Source organism: Melanerpes formicivorus, unplaced genomic scaffold (genome assembly GCF_026170545.1).
Source record: "Melanerpes formicivorus ecotype bairdi unplaced genomic scaffold, bMelFor1.0.p_v2 SCAF_92, whole genome shotgun sequence".
NCBI lineage: Eukaryota > Metazoa > Chordata > Aves > Piciformes > Picidae > Melanerpes > Melanerpes formicivorus.
In genome coordinates, this window is record NW_027142444.1 from 218,349 (window position 1) to 234,532 (window position 16,184).

The following is a 16,184-nucleotide window of genomic DNA, read 5'->3' on the forward strand; positions in this document are numbered from 1 at the left end:
GCGCACGGCACACTTCCGGTCGGGACCGCAGACGGGCGCCGCAGCAGACGCCCTGGGCAATGGAGCTGGGCATGCAACGCAGCGGCCAGAGCGGCTGCACGACCCTGCTTACAGGGGGCTGGAGCCGCCGCTGGCATTTCAAAGCGCCCGGGATGCCAGGGCACTGACCGGGCCCTGACTTACAGGGCGGCCCTGGTCCCAAAAGGCCCACGGAGGCTCCTTCTCTCCGCTTCAGGGGCATCTTGACCCACACCCCGCTAGCCGGGGGGGGGTGCCCCACACAGGCTGCCAGCTGAGCGCAAAGGCACTCGGACCCCGACCCCTCTTACGGGCGGGTCGAAACCCAGGGAGCTGAGAGCTTGGCCTGGCCCCGCAGCTACAGGAAGACAGCAGCCAGGCAGTGGGGCATCACGGCCAAAGGCCGGGGGGCTGTGGCCCCAGCCCCGAAGACGGGGTGGGGCGGGGGGGAACAACACGCTAAGATAAGCCCCACACACTCCCTGGCCCCATGCCTCTGAAAGGCCGGGACCAGATCTACCCGCCCTGATTACAGGGGGGGTCCCTCCTTGAACCTCCCGCCGGACACCGGCAACGCACTTCCCTGCCTACAGGGCGGTCGCTCTCGGCCCGGCACTCCCAAAAAGCCCCACGGAGAGCCACGGGCTCTGGCCTGCGCCCACTTACGGGCCGGCCCTCCTGGCTGCAGCACAACACCACCTCTTCAGGAGCCCAGGGACTGACCTCAACCCTCTAAGGGTTTGTTCCTGTTAGCTGCCAAAAGCAGCCTCCCCAGCCCTGCTTACAGGGACCTGGGGCTGCTGCTGGGGACAGAAGGGGACAGAACGGCACAGAAGGCTCCATAACTCGTCACACAGGCCCCGAGTGCGGGGCTGTTAATCTGACAGGGTGCCAAGGGAACAGGCTGCCATGAAGGCAGAGACCCAGGCCCTGAACTACAGGGGGGTCGCCTTGCCGCAAGACGACTTAAGCGGCTTCGCTGTGTCCATCCAATCAAAGGAGGGGCAAGCCGAGCTCCCACCCCACTCGAGGCCTCCAAGGAGACTGCCGTGGAACCGCCCAGAGCCCCTCTTTCCCTCCTGGGAAGCCTAAGCTAAGCTACAGCCTTTTCTAAGGGACCTAAAGGACAAGCAGACTCAGGCACACAGAGGCAAGAGGGGCCACACACACAGCCCTTCCCAAGAGAGGGAGCAAGCTCTGGGCAGCCACTGGTGGGGCAGGCATCCTTAACCCTGAGCAGGAGAGCAGAGGGTCAGACCTGGCCCCCCCGGGGATGCATGCAGGTAGAGGGGCCTCAGGATGCCAATCGTTATGACATGCCCCAAGTACAGGGCGTCACGCTGGCCAGGCCGCCAGCAGCCGAGAAACTGTTTAAAGGGCCCTCCCCTGCTTACAGGGGGGGCTGGGGTCCAGGCAGCTACACTTCCCCCCATACGGGCCGAGACGCCGGCTCGGACCCTCCTTACAGGGTTGCCAGTCTCCGTGCAGCCAAGGAGCTAGGTGGCAAAACGCCTACAACAGCAAAAGCAAAGACCGAGCCCTGCTTACAGGGAGGTCGCCCAGCACAAAGCCAACCAGGGCACCCTAACGGTGCTGGCAAAGATCTTGTGTTACCACAGCCAAATTGAGAGGGAGGTCTCATTGCCCAGGGCGCCTTTCTCCTGTCCTGCTCTTCAGCCGGACGCCGCTCCTCTTGCCTCGCCGCCTCTTGCCTCCGCCGTATGTTGCCTCGCCGCCTCTTGCCTCCGCCGTATGTTGCCTCGCCGCTCCGCAGCGGGCCTCTTCTTCCTTCTGTGCCAGCCACTGCCAAGGAAGGAGGACAGAGTTAGGCCTCAGTAGTGCCAGTTGCTCCCCGCCCGAGGGAAAGAGGGAAGCCTCCAGCCCCGCAGGCAGCTCCCCACGGGCACCCTCCGGCCAGCTACCCCGCCCGCAGACACCCCCAGCTCTGCAAAGTCTTCCCGCTTTCGCTCGACTCACCCAAGCGGCGCACGGCACACTTCCGGTCGGGACCGCAGACGGGCGCCGCAGCAGACGCCCTGGGCAATGGAGCTGGGCATGCAACGCAGCGGCCAGAGCGGCTGCACAATTCTGCTTACAGGGGGCTGGAGCCGCCGCTGGCATTTCAAAGCGCCCGGGATGCCAGGGCACTGACCGGGCCCTGACTTACAGGGCGGCCCTGGTCCCAAAAGGCCCACGGAGGCTCCTTCTCTCCGCTTCAGGGGCATCTTGACCCACACCCCGCTAGCCGGGGGGGGTGCCCCACACAGGCTGCCAGCTGAGCGCAAAGGCACTCGGACCCCGACCCCTCTTACGGGCGGGTCGAAACCCAGGGAGCTGAGAGCTTGGCCTGGCCCCGCAGCTACAGGAAGACAGCAGCCAGGCAGTGGGGCATCACGGCCAAAGGCCGGGGGGCTGTGGCCCCAGCCCCGAAGACGGGGTGGGGCGGGGGGGAACAACACGCTAAGATAAGCCCCACACACTCCCTGGCCCCATGCCTCTGAAAGGCCGGGACCAGATCTACCCGCCCTGATTACAGGGGGGGTCCCTCCTTGAACCTCCCGCCGGACACCGGCAACGCACTTCCCTGCCTACAGGGCGGTCGCTCTCGGCCCGGCACTCCCAAAAAGCCCCACGGAGAGCCACGGGCTCTGGCCTGCGCCCACTTACGGGCCGGCCCTCCTGGCTGCAGCACAACACCACCTCTTCAGGAGCCCAGGGACTGACCTCAACCCTCTAAGGGTTTGTTCCTGTTAGCTGCCAAAAGCAGCCTCCCCAGCCCTGCTTACAGGGACCTGGGGCTGCTGCTGGGGACAGAAGGGGACAGAACGGCACAGAAGGCTCCATAACTCGTCACACAGGCCCCGAGTGCGGGGCTGTTAATCTGACAGGGTGCCAAGGGAACAGGCTGCCATGAAGGCAGAGACCCAGGCCCTGAACTACAGGGGGGTCGCCTTGCCGCAAGACGACTTAAGCGGCTTCGCTGTGTCCATCCAATCAAAGGAGGGGCAAGCCGAGCTCCCACCCCACTCGAGGCCTCCAAGGAGACTGCCGTGGAACCGCCCAGAGCCCCTCTTTCCCTCCTGGGAAGCCTAAGCTAAGCTACAGCCTTTTCTAAGGGACCTAAAGGACAAGCAGACTCAGGCACACAGAGGCAAGAGGGGCCACACACACAGCCCTTCCCAAGAGAGGGAGCAAGCTCTGGGCAGCCACTGGTGGGGCAGGCATCCTTAACCCTGAGCAGGAGAGCAGAGGGTCAGACCTGGCCCCCCCGGGGATGCATGCAGGTAGAGGGGCCTCAGGATGCCAATCGTTGTGACATGCCCCAAGTACAGGGCGTCACGCTGGCCAGGCCGCCAGCAGCCGAGAAACTGTTTAAAGGGCCCTCCCCTGCTTACAGGGGGGGCTGGGGTCCAGGCAGCTACACTTCCCCCCATACGGGCCGAGACGCCGGCTCGGACCCTCCTTACAGGGTTGCCAGTCTCCGTGCAGCCAAGGAGCTAGGTGGCAAAACGCCTACAACAGCAAAAGCAAAGACCGAGCCCTGCTTACAGGGAGGTCGCCCAGCACAAAGCCAACCAGGGCACCCTAACGGTGCTGGCAAAGATCTTGTGTTACCACAGCCAAATTGAGAGGGAGGTCTCATTGCCCAGGGCGCCTTTCTCCTGTCCTGCTCTTCAGCCGGACGCCACTCCTCTTGCCTCGCCGCCTCTTGCCTCCGCCGTATGTTGCCACGCCGCCTCTTGCCTCCGCCGTATGTTGCCTCGCCGCCTCTTGCCTCCGCCGTATGTTGCCTCGCCGCTCCGCAGCGGGCCTCTTCTTCCTTCTGTGCCAGCCACTGCCAAGGAAGGAGGACAGAGTTAGGCCTCAGTAGTGCCAGTTGCTCCCCGCCCGAGGGAAAGAGGGAAGCCTCCAGCCCCGCAGGCAGCTCCCCACGGGCACCCCCCGGCCAGCTACCCGCCCGCAGACACCCCCAGCTCTGCAAAGTCTTCCCGCTTTCGCTCGACTCACCCAAGCGGCGCACGGCACACTTCCGGTCGGGACCGCAGACGGGCGCCGCAGCAGACGCCCTGGGCAATGGAGCTGGGCATGCAACGCAGCGGCCAGAGCGGCTGCACGACCCTGCTTACAGGGGGCTGGAGCCGCCGCTGGCATTTCAAAGCGCCCGGGATGCCAGGGCACTGACCGGGCCCTGACTTACAGGGCGGCCCTGGTCCCAAAAGGCCCACGGAGGCTCCTTCTCTCCGCTTCAGGGGCATCTTGACCCACACCCCGCTAGCCGGGGGGGGGTGCCCCACACAGGCTGCCAGCTGAGCGCAAAGGCACTCGGACCCCGACCCCTCTTACGGGCGGGTCGAAACCCAGGGAGCTGAGAGCTTGGCCTGGCCCCGCAGCTACAGGAAGACAGCAGCCAGGCAGTGGGGCATCACGGCCAAAGGCCGGGGGGCTGTGGCCCCAGCCCCGAAGACGGGGTGGGGCGGGGGGGAACAACACGCTAAGATAAGCCCCACACACTCCCTGGCCCCATGCCTCTGAAAGGCCGGGACCAGATCTACCCGCCCTGATTACAGGGGGGGTCCCTCCTTGAACCTCCCGCCGGACACCGGCAACGCACTTCCCTGCCTACAGGGCGGTCGCTCTCGGCCCGGCACTCCCAAAAAGCCCCACGGAGAGCCACGGGCTCTGGCCTGCGCCCACTTACGGGCCGGCCCTCAAGCTGCAGCACAACACCACCTCTTCAGGAGCCCAGGGACTGACCTCAACCCTCTAAGGGTTTGTTCCTGTTAGCTGCCAAAAGCAGCCTCCCCAGCCCTGCTTACAGGGACCTTGGGCTGCTGCTGGGGACAGAAGGGGACAGAACGGCACAGAAGGCTCCATAACTCGTCACACAGGCCCCGAGTGCGGGGCTGTTAATCTGACAGGGTGCCAAGGGAACAGGCTGCCATGAAGGCAGAGACCCAGGCCCTGAACTACAGGGGGGTCGCCTTGCCGCAAGACGACTTAAGCGGCTTCGCTGTGTCCATCCAATCAAAGGAGGGGCAAGCCGAGCTCCCACCCCACTCGAGGCCTCCAAGGAGACTGCCGTGGAACCGCCCAGAGCCCCTCTTTCCCTCCTGGGAAGCCTAAGCTAAGCTACAGCCTTTTCTAAGGGACCTAGAGGACAAGCAGACTCAGGCACACAGAGGCAAGAGGGGCCACACACACAGCCCTTCCCAAGAGAGGGAGCAAGCTCTGGGCAGCCACTGGTGGGGCAGGCATCCTTAACCCTGAGCAGGAGAGCAGAGGGTCAGACCTGGCCCCCCCGGGGATGCATGCAGGTAGAGGGGCCTCAGGATGCCAATCGTTGTGACATGCCCCAAGTACAGGGCGTCACGCTGGCCAGGCCGCCAGCAGCCGAGAAACTGTTTAAAGGGCCCTCCCCTGCTTACAGGGGGGGCTGGGGTCCAGGCAGCTACACTTCCCCCCATACGGGCCGAGACGCCGGCTCGGACCCTCCTTACAGGGTTGCCAGTCTCCGTGCAGCCAAGGAGCTAGGTGGCAAAACGCCTACAACAGCAAAAGCAAAGACCGAGCCCTGCTTACAGGGAGGTCGCCCAGCACAAAGCCAACCAGGGCACCCTAACGGTGCTGGCAAAGATCTTGTGTTACCACAGCCAAATTGAGAGGGAGGTCTCATTGCCCAGGGCGCCTTGCCCATGTCCAGCTGTTCAGCCCGGTGCTCCTCTTGCCTTGCCGCCTCTTGCCCCCCCGCACCTTGCCTCGCCGCTCCATAGTGGGGCTCTGTGCCAGCTGCCTCTGAGAAAGGAGGACAGAGTTAGGCCTCAGCAGTGCCAATTCCTCCCCGTCCAAGGGGAAAAGGTATCACGGCTCCTCAATCACTACAGGCTTTTTCTGTTCAAAATGTCCTTTCTCTCCTTGCATTATCATAGCTTCTATTTTCAAAATTTTCATCCTCTGCCCTACAGATTTCCTTCTCAATTCCAGGCATAATTTCTCTTCCTCCTGTCCAAAATCGCCTCTGTTTCCCTCCCAAACATCCCCTTTCCTCCCTCCACCTTTCCTCAGCTCTTCCCTCCCATGCCTCTCCTCCCCCTCACTCTCCCTCCTAAATAAGCTGTGAGTTTCCCTCTCAAATCCTCGTTTTTGTCTCCCATAGGTTAACTTTCCTGTTCATTTCTGTATCTTGTCTCACAGATATTTGCCTTAAGTCTTCCCTCCAAGCTGCTTCCTGTGTCCCCTCTTCTTTGCTCAGGTTTTCTCAGGACAATTTTCACCTTCTCCCTGTGGATTGCCTCAGGTTCCCTCCATGCCCGCTCTGCCCCCAGCACATTGCCTCAGCTTTTCCCTCCGAAAGCTTTGGCTTTTATCCTGTATAAACTGCCTCCATGTTTTCCCTCCAGGATGTCACCTCTGCTCTTGCTTACCTCAGGGTTTTCTCTGTTTGCATTTTCTGCCCCACAGATCCTCTCAGTCTCTGTGCCCAAACGTCACTTCTCTGTCCCTGAGTCTGCTCCCTGCAGAGCTTCGTTCTGCCTGAAGGAGCAAACAGCAGAGGCACACTCAGGAGGTGCTGAGCTACAGAGGGAAGTGCCTCAGGTTTTAACGAAACAGAAATTGTCCCCGAGCTGATTCCCCTGCCCCCGGCCGGTCTCACCCTGCGCCCTCACGAACCTGCCCAAGCCCCTGCGCTGCCTGCCCTGCCCTCCGGCATCCGCAGCTCTGCCCCAGGAGCGGATCCTCCCACACCCCAAACACAGCGCAGCTGCGGGCTGCGGCCCGGCCCGGCCCTGCCCCGGGCCGCGCCGGCCGCTTCCCGTTCCCGCCCCGGCAGCTCCTGAGGCGCGCGGCGCGCGCCGGCCCCTCTGGCGGGAAGGGCGCACAGGTGAGGCCGGGACCCTCCGGGCGCTCACAGTCCCCACAGCCAGGCGCCTCCCCTTGCCTCAGGCGGCGGCCGCGCGGGAACAGCGCGCGCTGGTGCCTGTGGCGCGGGCAGGGCGGGAAAGCCGCCGCGCGGGAACCCTCAGGGCGCTCACAGCCCCCAACACCCCACAGCCCCCCCCCCGCCGCGGCGCCTTCTGTGGCGCTCACAGACACAGCCCCCCCCAGACCGGCCACCCTTAATGTCCTTTTATTAAAACCAATACAAACACGTGTATGTTCCGGGCTGGAGATGACAGCACCTCAGACACTGCCTACACAAACTCCTCCCTTCAGCTGCTGCAGCTCTGCCCCAGCCCAGCCCCGTTCCCTCTCACGCACCTCAGCGCTGCCTTCAGCGCTCCGCCACCCCCCGCGCTGCCCCTGCGCTTCGGGAGCCGTCCTCGCACCCAGCCCGTCTAGCGGCGCCTCGGCTCAGCCTTCCCCGCAGAGCCGGAACTCCCCCAGCCGCTGGAATGCCCTCCGGGCCGCCCTGGCAGCCCCCCCTCGTGTTCATTGCACTGAGGACATCTGCACCGACGGGTGGTTGAAGCTGCACGGAGAGCGCCTCTGGCTCTAAGCTCCCGCAGGTCTCCCCGGGCCAGCCCTCCCTGTCCCCGCTCGCACCTGGGCTCCTGTCCCTCGCGGATCCGCCAAAGCCCCCCTGAGGCGCCTGCCAGGTCTCCATCCGCCGGAGCGCTGCCACAGCTGTCCTCCGAGCACGACTCCCAAGTTCAGCGGCGCCTCTGGCCGGGGCCGGTCCCGCCCGGGCCGGGCGCCTCTGGCCGCTCGAATTCTCGCGCTGAAGCCCTGGGAGGAGCCCAGGCCCCGCCCCCGGCCCCGCCCCGCGCCCCAGGACGCTCAGTCTCCTCCGCCGGCGCTGGCGCGCCCCCCAGAGAGCCTTCGGGCACCCCTGCTGCTCCCTCTATGAACTGTATCTCCATCTGTAGTGTTCTGAGCGGCCCAGGAGAGACCTCACAGTTACAGAAGGGAATTTAAAACGTCCCTCTCGGCCGCCCCAGGCCCCCCCTGCTCGAGCCCCCCCCGCTCCCTCTCCCGCACCTGCCCGGGCCCTGCCTCAGGGCGCTCCGCGGTGCTTGCCAGAGCTCAGCGCCGGAGCTCTGCCCCAGCGCCGCCTCCGCACTCCGCGGCCGCAGGCTGGGGTTGAGCTCTGGCGGCAGAGCCGAGCGCCTCTGCCCCTTGCAGGTCTCGCACCGAGCCCGGGCCGGAGGGGCAGCGGCCAGCGCCGAGCGCTGCGGTGCGGCAGAGCGCTGGGGCGGGGAGCCCCGGGGCGCACAGACCCCGGCCCCGGCCCCGCCGCGGTGCTCACAGCGGCCCCGGCTCCGAGCCGCCCCCCCCAGCGCTCTTCCCCGTCCCTCAGAGCTCTCGCAGCCGCTCGGCACACCGCAGGGCCGCCCCTGCCTCCCCCGCCCGGCTGTGCCCCCGGCCCCCTGCCGCGCCTGGGGCTGTCCTGCCTTGGAGCTGTCCTGTCCCAGCAGCACCCTGGCCCCCTGCGGCCAAAGGAGGAGGCGGGGAGGCAATAACAGTATTAATGATGTATTGATCCAAACGCCGCCGCGCAGGAGACACAGAGCTCTGCATCTCCGAGCACGGCTCCCAGGGCTGACAGCCCCGACATCACTTTGCAGTCAGCGCATTTAGCGCTGGCAATCACCCATCTCTTCTGTCTGTTGCTCTCCTCACTTAAACCCTTTGATGGTCTCGGTGTGTTCCCCCCTTCATCTGGTGTCTTCAGTGGAATTGCAGGATCTTAGATTTTGGGGTCTCCCAGCATCGGGGGGGCTCACTCTGGTGTTCATTGTCCCCCCCCCCCCATGTGAGGAAATGGCCTCAAGTTGTATCAGAGGATGTTGTGAGAAACTGGTTATAATATTTGGCTTTCGCAAGGGGAATTACTGGGGACCGTGGGGCTGGATCGTTGGGCTGGATCGTTGGGCTGATGGTCTGCATTGTGTGGGCTATTGGGAAAGAAAGGGGAGGTGCCAACAGGTCTAAAGACTGGCCAGGTCAAAAGTGCAGGTGTTGTCAGTCCTGATGGAGAGGGGTGGGAGCGTGCTGGGGACTATATGAATATGTACGGTTTAATGTATTAATATGTCTGTTTGCCGTCTCTATCAGTTCGCCTCCGTGTTGTGGGGGTGCGCCTCCAGCAAGCTCGCTCTGCGCCCAGCGCTGTGTCGCCTTTATTTTATAATAAACTGGTTAGACATTTTCAGCAGTGAGTTCGTTTCTCACAGTGTTTAGGTTGCCTATTAAAGAAGCTTCTTCACCGAAAGCTTCTCAAACACTGGACTACTTTCCCCAGGGAAGTGACTGAATCCCCATCCCTGCAGATGCTTAAAAGACAGAGAGATGTAATGCTGCAGACAGGGTTTGGCATGAGACTTGGTAGAGTTTGTGAGCTGTTGGGACTGCAGAATCTGAAAGGCCTTTTCCAACCCAAACGATTCTATTACTCTGTAAAACACTCACCTGCAGACAAGCTGATGAGCAACTTCCCTCTGATGAAAAGCTTCTGGAGATGTGGAGATGGTCATCACCCTCACTAAGTCAGCATATGAAAACCAGGTCCCAGCTGAATGAGTGCTCCTGGAGCCTCCCTGACATTGGCACAAAACTCTATTTGTGTCCAGGTACACGTGAGCAAAACCATACCAACATGACAAAGAAATAAGAATTTCTTTCCCATTCAAAGCTTCCATCGGCAGGGAAGGTGCATTCCCAGTCCCCCATTAAATGCAATCAGCCTGACCAATCTTGTTTACAACGGCAGAAATTAATTATGCTGTGGTCTGGCTTCAGCTCTCAAGTACTTCCATGTTGAACAAGGACAGCTTATACTCACAGAAGGCACTTGGGGGTTTGTGTGCGAGGTTCCTGTAGAGCTCAGGTCTCTGAGACTTCTGAACAGCTGTGCTTAGCCCAAAATCAGACAGTTTCACATCACCCTGGGAAAAAAAAATCCAAGAAAAGAATTCAGAAAGATTGTGCTTGAGCAAAAGAAAAGGTTTTACCGCTGCACAGCCTCCTGAGCCCATGGCAGACTTGCAGAGCTACTGCGAGCACCACTCTGCACGGCCTCAGCTGCAGACTGGGGCGTTTCAAGCACAGGCACTTCACATGCAGACCCCTTACCCTCGTACCCAGCAGAAGTCTCTCCTCTTCTGGTAAGGTCTCTCTCTTCGTCAGTGAGGTCATCCTGTCACCTAGGCAGAGAGAAAACGCAGCTGTGAAATCAGACCGCTTGAATCGTGAGACTCGTTCTGTGTGAGACCCCGGGAGAATCCACACCTAACCTTGCAGCTGGCCTTACAGCTTCTCTTTGGAAAAGTCTTGCTGCCAGGACCCACACACCCAACATCCTCTGTCAGCAAACAGCTCACCTCCAGGGAAGAGCTCCATGACGAGGTCAAGATTTCTTTTATCTTGAAAGCTGTAAAACATTTTCACTACCCAGGCTCCCCCAGCTTCAACCAAAAGCTCTCTTTCTGCTCAGATGGGCTACCTAAAATTTATTTCAGTAGTACTTACTACTAAAGGACAATTTAAACACTTCAACAAGGAGCATGGGACTATATCCCCAGTCCTACAATACATGACCATCTTCTTTAGCCAACAAACTGCTTCCCACACTCTCCTCGTAAATCATGTTGTTCGTAATGGGGAAGGGTCTGGAGAACAGGGCTGAGGAGTAGCTGAGGGAGCTGGGCTGTTTAGTCTGGAGAAAAGGAGGCTGAAGGGAGACCTCATTGCTCTCTACAACTCCCTGAAAGGAGGTTGGAGCCAGGTGGGGGTTGATCTTTTCTCCTTAGTAGCAAGTGCTAAAAGGAGAAGAAATGGCCTCAAATTGCACCAAGGGAGATTTACATTGGCCATTGGAAGAAACTTCCTCAGCAAAATAGGCTCCCCAGGGATTAAATCCCCATCCCTGGAGGTGTTTTAAAGAATCAGGGATGTGGTACTGCAGAGCACAGCACCAGACTTGGCAGAACTAGACAATGGTTGGACTCAACCTTAAAGGTCTTTTCCAACCCAAATGCTTCTACAACTCTAGAATGTCTTACCAAATTCTACAAAGGCCTCCCAAAGTAGCCACTGAGAACCCAGAGAAGTCAACCCAAGGTTGGAAACAACCATTCACACTATGAATGGTTAAGCTGAGGTCTGTTTTGGGAAGAGCAAAGTTTGTGGGGGAAAAAAAAAGACTAAATGTACAGAGCTGACAATCACAGCGCTCTGTGTCCATACTGCAAGCTCAGACCAAAATTGAATGTCTTTCACTAGAGGAAAATGCAAGACATGCAAGGAAAAGTATTTCTTGACAGCTGTAAGACTTCCGTTATTCATGGACCAGAAAGCAACTTCTGCAGAAAAAAAAAAAAAAATCTATGGCTATTCTAGTTTTAAGGAGTACTCCCTACAAGCAGAGTCCATTTATTCTGTTCTGCTGGGCAGCAGCACCTTTAGCACAGGGCCATGGCTCTGCTCTCTGCATCAGGTACCCTGAATCACAGAATCACATTCAGGTTGGCAAAGACCCTTGGAATCATTAAGCCCAAAGGAGATCCCTGCTCTACAAAGTCCACCCTTGCTCCATCTGTTCTTGTTGGAAAATACTTCTTTCCTCCCTCCACTCTTCAATGTAGCTATCAACTAGAATATTAAAAGCTCGGTTTAAAACAGCCAGGATATTTCCCAGTGCCATCAGGCTTCAGAAAGAAACATCCAATTTATACTCTGTGTTGCTCTCCACTGAACAAATCAGCCACTAAAATGACAGCAGATAAACACTCTCCAGAGAAAATTGCTGTGCTGGACAGTGGAAAGTCTGAGCTCCGTCTCCTGCATGGGCTGTACCTGTTCCATCAGCCCATAAATGTGGCAGGGCTTCAAACTGAGTCACACACATTCCAGGTGCTTTGCAGAACAGGTTGCTCCTCTGGTTCCCTCTATTCAGGGCACAGGTTTGAAGAGGGGAAAGAATAACTAAGAGTACCACTGCAGGGCGATGTACTACAAAAGGACATGATGGGTAAGGTCTGAACAGGTGAGGAAAAGTCCTCTTTTGTCTGCCTTTTCACTTGAGACACCCACCCTGGGTTGCTTGATTTGTTGTGCCAAAGTACTTCCTCTGTCCTTTCAACATTCACAGGGAATTGTGAGCTCAGAATTAAAACTAACAAAAACAGAGAACAAAACAAGACAGGACCCTAGGAAAAGGCAAAATCCAGGAAACAAAGCCCATGAGCAATGTGCCACCTGTGGGTACCTAACCAGCCAAAGAGAACAACAAATGCTCTCCTCTTTTTTGGCTTTGGCTCGGTTCTGTTTCTCAGGAAGCATTTTCCTTGAAACTCAAGTTTGACAGATGAAGTACTGTAAGGTCTGCATTGACAAAGGAGGGGAGCAGTATAATCAGTCTGGGTCTAGCACTAATCATGGCAGGCGACACCGCACAGATTTTGAACACAAAGAAGTTTTGGATCTCTCCCGTTTTCAGTATTTCTCTTTCAAAACTCCAGATACAAATGGCAATGCTTCTTAAGTTTCCTGCCTCCTGTGTTCACAAACACAGCCCGGGGCAGAGGGGCAGAAACAGGACAAGAGGCAGATCGAACAAGGGCGAATGGCTTTGAGCTGGAAGAGGACAGATTTAGACTGGAGATTAGGAAGATATTCTTCCATGAGGGTGCAGGTTGCCCAGTGAGACTGTGGCTGCCCCCTCCCTAGATGTGTTCAGGGGCAAGTTGGATGAGGCCTTGAGCAACCTGGGCTGGTGGGAGATGTCCCTGTCCATGGCAGGGGGGTTGGAACTGGATGATTTTTAAGGTCCCTTCTAACCCAACCCATTCTATGGATCTCTAAGAACAGAAATAAACAGTTGTTATTATTCCAAGTCAACTGTAAATAAACTATTTTTTTAAAAGGTCATGACCTCACTGCCTAACTTCTTATTCTTTTGTACTGTGGTGGTGACTCCACAGATGCTCTGAACTGCTAGATTGGGACTTTGAAAGGGGAGAATATGACCCAGTAGTATCTATGGCAATCTTCTAGACAGTCTAAGTCTGAAACTCTGGGAAGACAGATGAGCACAAACCTGCTCTGTCTCCAGCACACCTGCTTGTCTCAGCACCTTCATTGCATATATATGAGCTGCATCCTCCTCCTGAACGAGGTGTACCTGCAATGAGAAACAGCCCTATCAGGCTTCTCAACCTCAGAAACAAGACCCAAGCAGGGAATCTACTGCAAGGCTCCAAATCGCTGGGCATGGAGAAGTTCTTTTAAACACTTAAAAGCACAGAGAACAGGAATATTTCCACACCATGCACAATACTAATGCTAGCATTGAATAGGTTATTTTGGAGCCATCATTTCAGGGGCCCACAGGAGCAACATCAGTTTGGGAAGCTGTGGGGAAACTAAAGGCATTTCCATTTGAGAAAGATAACTCAAATAGCTGCTATTGTGCAATCCAACTCCCCAGCTGGAATTTTCATTCTGTAATTAAATATTTCATTTTAACCTTCAATAAAAATTTTACTACCTTGTTCAAGCATGAAAATGATCACTCCTACCTCAAAAAAGAGCAGGCCAGCACTGTCAGCCCGAGAAGAACCCCTGGCAAAACCCTTCACCCTCCAAAGAAGCACAGTGAGCCTTACCTGAAGGACACGGTACCTCCATGCCCAGCAAAATCAGCCTTGTTTAAATCTCTTCACAACCCTTCCACACCCATGGTGCAAAGTGCCCTATTTCCAAACACTCACAGCAGGGCTTCCACAGGCAATCTATACAGAACATGCAGCAACACACTGGCAAGTACCTGTCATGGCAAAAGTCAGACGCCTGTAGTCTCAATTTCCTTTGGCTTCAGAAAGTTCTACAGTAGTATTTTGCAAAGTTTAAGAATAGGACATGAAAGAAAACATTTCAGTGCTACAAGTCAAAGAAGCTACTGTTTGGGTTTTTTTAACTGGTGCAGGTTGTTAGTTTCAGACCAAGTCTTGCACCAGTGTGGGGGTTTCAATTTATCCAAGCAGGTTTTGCCCTACAGCACTTCACACACACAGTAAGCACAGCCTGTAGAGATCAGAAACTCAGAACAGTGACATGAAAGGTCTCAGTGGTTGTTTCAAGACCCAGTTCTCAAATGAAGCTATAATTATGACAGCATATCACTAAGGTAAATACAGAGGTACACAAGAAACCATATTCAATACAGATTTCTTTCATCTGAGGAAAAAAGTAAGTCTTGCTAGTGCAGCAAGCTAGACATCTGCTTTAAGAAAATTCACCCTTGAGAACAACATGGCAGGATTAAGATTTTATTCCGCTGCCAACACTGAGTGATGCATGGTTTGTGCTGGGCTCTTCACTGCTCTTACTTAGCTGTAACAATTCTCTCAAGCACAAAAGCTTAAAATATGTTCTAGATTCACAGCAAGACCTGAACACTAGAAGAGAGCATTTCTTTCAAATGTTAATAAAAAGCCACATTTACAAATGTGAAAACGGTTAGTAAGTGCTCAGACTTGTGACTAAGACAGTTACAGTATCCCTTGGAACAACCTCTACCACACAGAAGGGAGCATTCCCTATCGGCCTTCAATGCAGTGAAGCTCTATAGAGTCGGCACAGCCAAAAGGCTGCTCCATAATTTAGTAACTATAGACTGCAGAACAGACAATGGGAAATTAAACAGACCTTGTGTTTGGCATGCTGAAAGCATGACCGTCTTGCTGCACCAAGCTGGCTCTCTCCCTCACACTTCTCCACCCAGGACTTGGTACAATGTACTCTTTGCCAATCTTCATGTCTTTCATCTTCTGTAAGCACCAGGGTTCAGCTGTGTATTTTCACCTCAAATACCTGAAAAATCATTAAGTTCCATTTAATTAGATGCCATGCTCAACAGCAGCTACTTTCAGTCATCCATTTTTAATTTTGTAAAATCAAAAAGATCAGAAAGCAATTCTAACAGCTTTATCACAACAGGAATGTGACTTTGGGAAGCCACACAAGACTAATGTCTCCTGAACTGGTTTAAACGTGCCCTGAGGTAAGCAAATAGCACAGTGACCCTCAATGCAGCACTGTCACACTTCCTCCCTTATATTTCTGAAAGTACAACGATGCAATCTGACAGATTTCAGTAAAAACGACAGTGTTTAGTTGAAACCTTGAGGAACTTGACTTGGAAGATCAAATCCTTGAAACCCTTTGGTAGTGTCTGAAGCTCGCCATTCCCAGCCACTTACCAGTAAAAAGTCTTGCAAAACTGCTTTCTCTAGAGACATCACACAACAAAAGCAGGCATTCCACACCTGCTCTAGACAATAACCGTCTTCCTTCCCTACAGCATTATTCACTTACTCCATAGCCTTGAGCCTATAAAACGTGAACATGCAAAGGAGTCACGCAGGTTCGCCCTCATCAAACCGCACTGTAAGGTCAAAAGGAGCAATAGATCCAAAAAGGGGGAAGGGGGAAACAAACCAACCAACAAAACAAACCACCCCAAACACCTCTCAATACAAGGCTTTGTTATGTAACTGCCTTATTGCGTTCCGTCACTCGCTTAACAGGGTGGAAGGTGCCGCAACAACTTATGCTAGCTGGAGCCTGTATCGGCAGCTCTGGCTTGCTGCGCTGGGCTGCCAGCTCCGCGCCTGCGGAAACCGCCTCCTTCCCCCCTCCGCACGCCTTCCAGCAGCCAGTCCCAGTCACTGGCCGCCCCCAACTCTAAACGGCTCAGCGCTTCTCCCCTGCCGCCTAGGGAGGGGGAGGGAGGAGAAGGTAAAGAAAGAGGGGAGTCCTCCTCACTCCCTTCGCCTCCCTCCACATCCCCGTGTCTCTGCCGCAGCAGCGTAAACAAGAGAAGCACAGGGACAGAGTCTGCCCCTCCATCCAGGCTGTGCCGGACATCGACGGCACTGAGCTCCCAGCAGAGGGCAGAGAGCAGCCCCCTTCACTGGTGAGGAGGAAGGAGGACGCTGCCTGACTGGCACCCTCAGAGGAACAGGGGTGTCAGCCGCCTACACAGCCCCCTCGCCCCCATTCCCACCCGAACACTCGCCCGACAACGAGCGGGGCAACTCCACTCAACAGCCCCCAACTCGGGCAACCTCCCTCATTGCGGTTCCGGCGTGCCCAGGGCGCCTGCGCGGGCAGAAGGCTGGCAGGGCGCTGGCGGCGGGCCCCGCGCGATGCTCTATGGGAAATGT

At 56.6% G+C, this 16,184-nt stretch overlaps 1 protein-coding gene and 1 long non-coding RNA gene across 8 annotated transcripts; both read right to left on the reverse strand.

The window, feature by feature from the left end:
* Nucleotides 1-287: 287 nt before the first annotated feature.
* On the reverse strand, nucleotides 288-4,191 carry LOC137455156 (uncharacterized). Its single transcript, XR_010990771.1, has 3 exons — nucleotides 4,027-4,191; nucleotides 1,996-3,853; nucleotides 288-1,821 (listed from the first exon to the last, which is right to left on the reverse strand). It is a non-coding gene; the product is annotated as an uncharacterized lncRNA (long non-coding RNA).
* A 1,501-nt stretch (nucleotides 4,192-5,692) lies between these two features.
* On the reverse strand, nucleotides 5,693-16,111 carry LOC137455157 (serine/threonine-protein kinase 38-like). 7 transcript variants are annotated; one of them, XR_010990774.1, is made up of 9 exons: nucleotides 15,219-15,917; nucleotides 14,665-14,829; nucleotides 13,623-13,783; nucleotides 13,055-13,138; nucleotides 10,090-10,160; nucleotides 9,800-9,902; nucleotides 9,427-9,554; nucleotides 6,441-6,549; nucleotides 5,693-5,811 (listed from the first exon to the last, which is right to left on the reverse strand). XR_010990774.1 is itself a non-coding variant. In XM_068165732.1 (7 exons), exons 3-7 carry the CDS (start codon nucleotides 13,642-13,644, stop codon nucleotides 9,505-9,507), a joined length of 330 nt encoding a protein of 109 aa, XP_068021833.1. In that variant the 5' UTR covers nucleotides 13,645-13,783; nucleotides 14,665-14,829; nucleotides 15,219-15,915; the 3' UTR covers nucleotides 8,498-9,504. The 7 variants fall into 7 exon arrangements, 2 of the variants coding, with proteins under 2 accessions (XP_068021833.1, XP_068021832.1); XR_010990772.1 differs by lacking the exons at nucleotides 5,693-5,811; nucleotides 6,441-6,549 and adding an exon at nucleotides 16,025-16,111 and having other exon boundaries at nucleotides 8,498-9,554; nucleotides 15,219-15,348; XR_010990773.1 differs by lacking the exons at nucleotides 5,693-5,811; nucleotides 6,441-6,549 and adding an exon at nucleotides 16,037-16,099 and having other exon boundaries at nucleotides 8,498-9,554; nucleotides 15,219-15,348.
* Between the last annotated feature and the right edge of the window lie 73 nt (nucleotides 16,112-16,184).

Excerpts from the sequence above, each read along its gene's own strand:
- LOC137455157 (XM_068165731.1), bottom strand. The coding sequence starts at position 14,689 with ATGCTTTCAGCATGCCAAACACAAG. Across the intron at positions 10,161-13,054 it reads GTGTGCTGGAGACAGAGCAG|GTGACAGGATGACCTCACTG; the intron begins GTTTGTGCTCAT and ends CTCTCTGCCTAG. Across the intron at positions 9,903-10,089 it reads GACTTCTGCTGGGTACGAGG|GGTGATGTGAAACTGTCTGA; the intron begins GTAAGGGGTCTG and ends TTTTTTTCCCAG.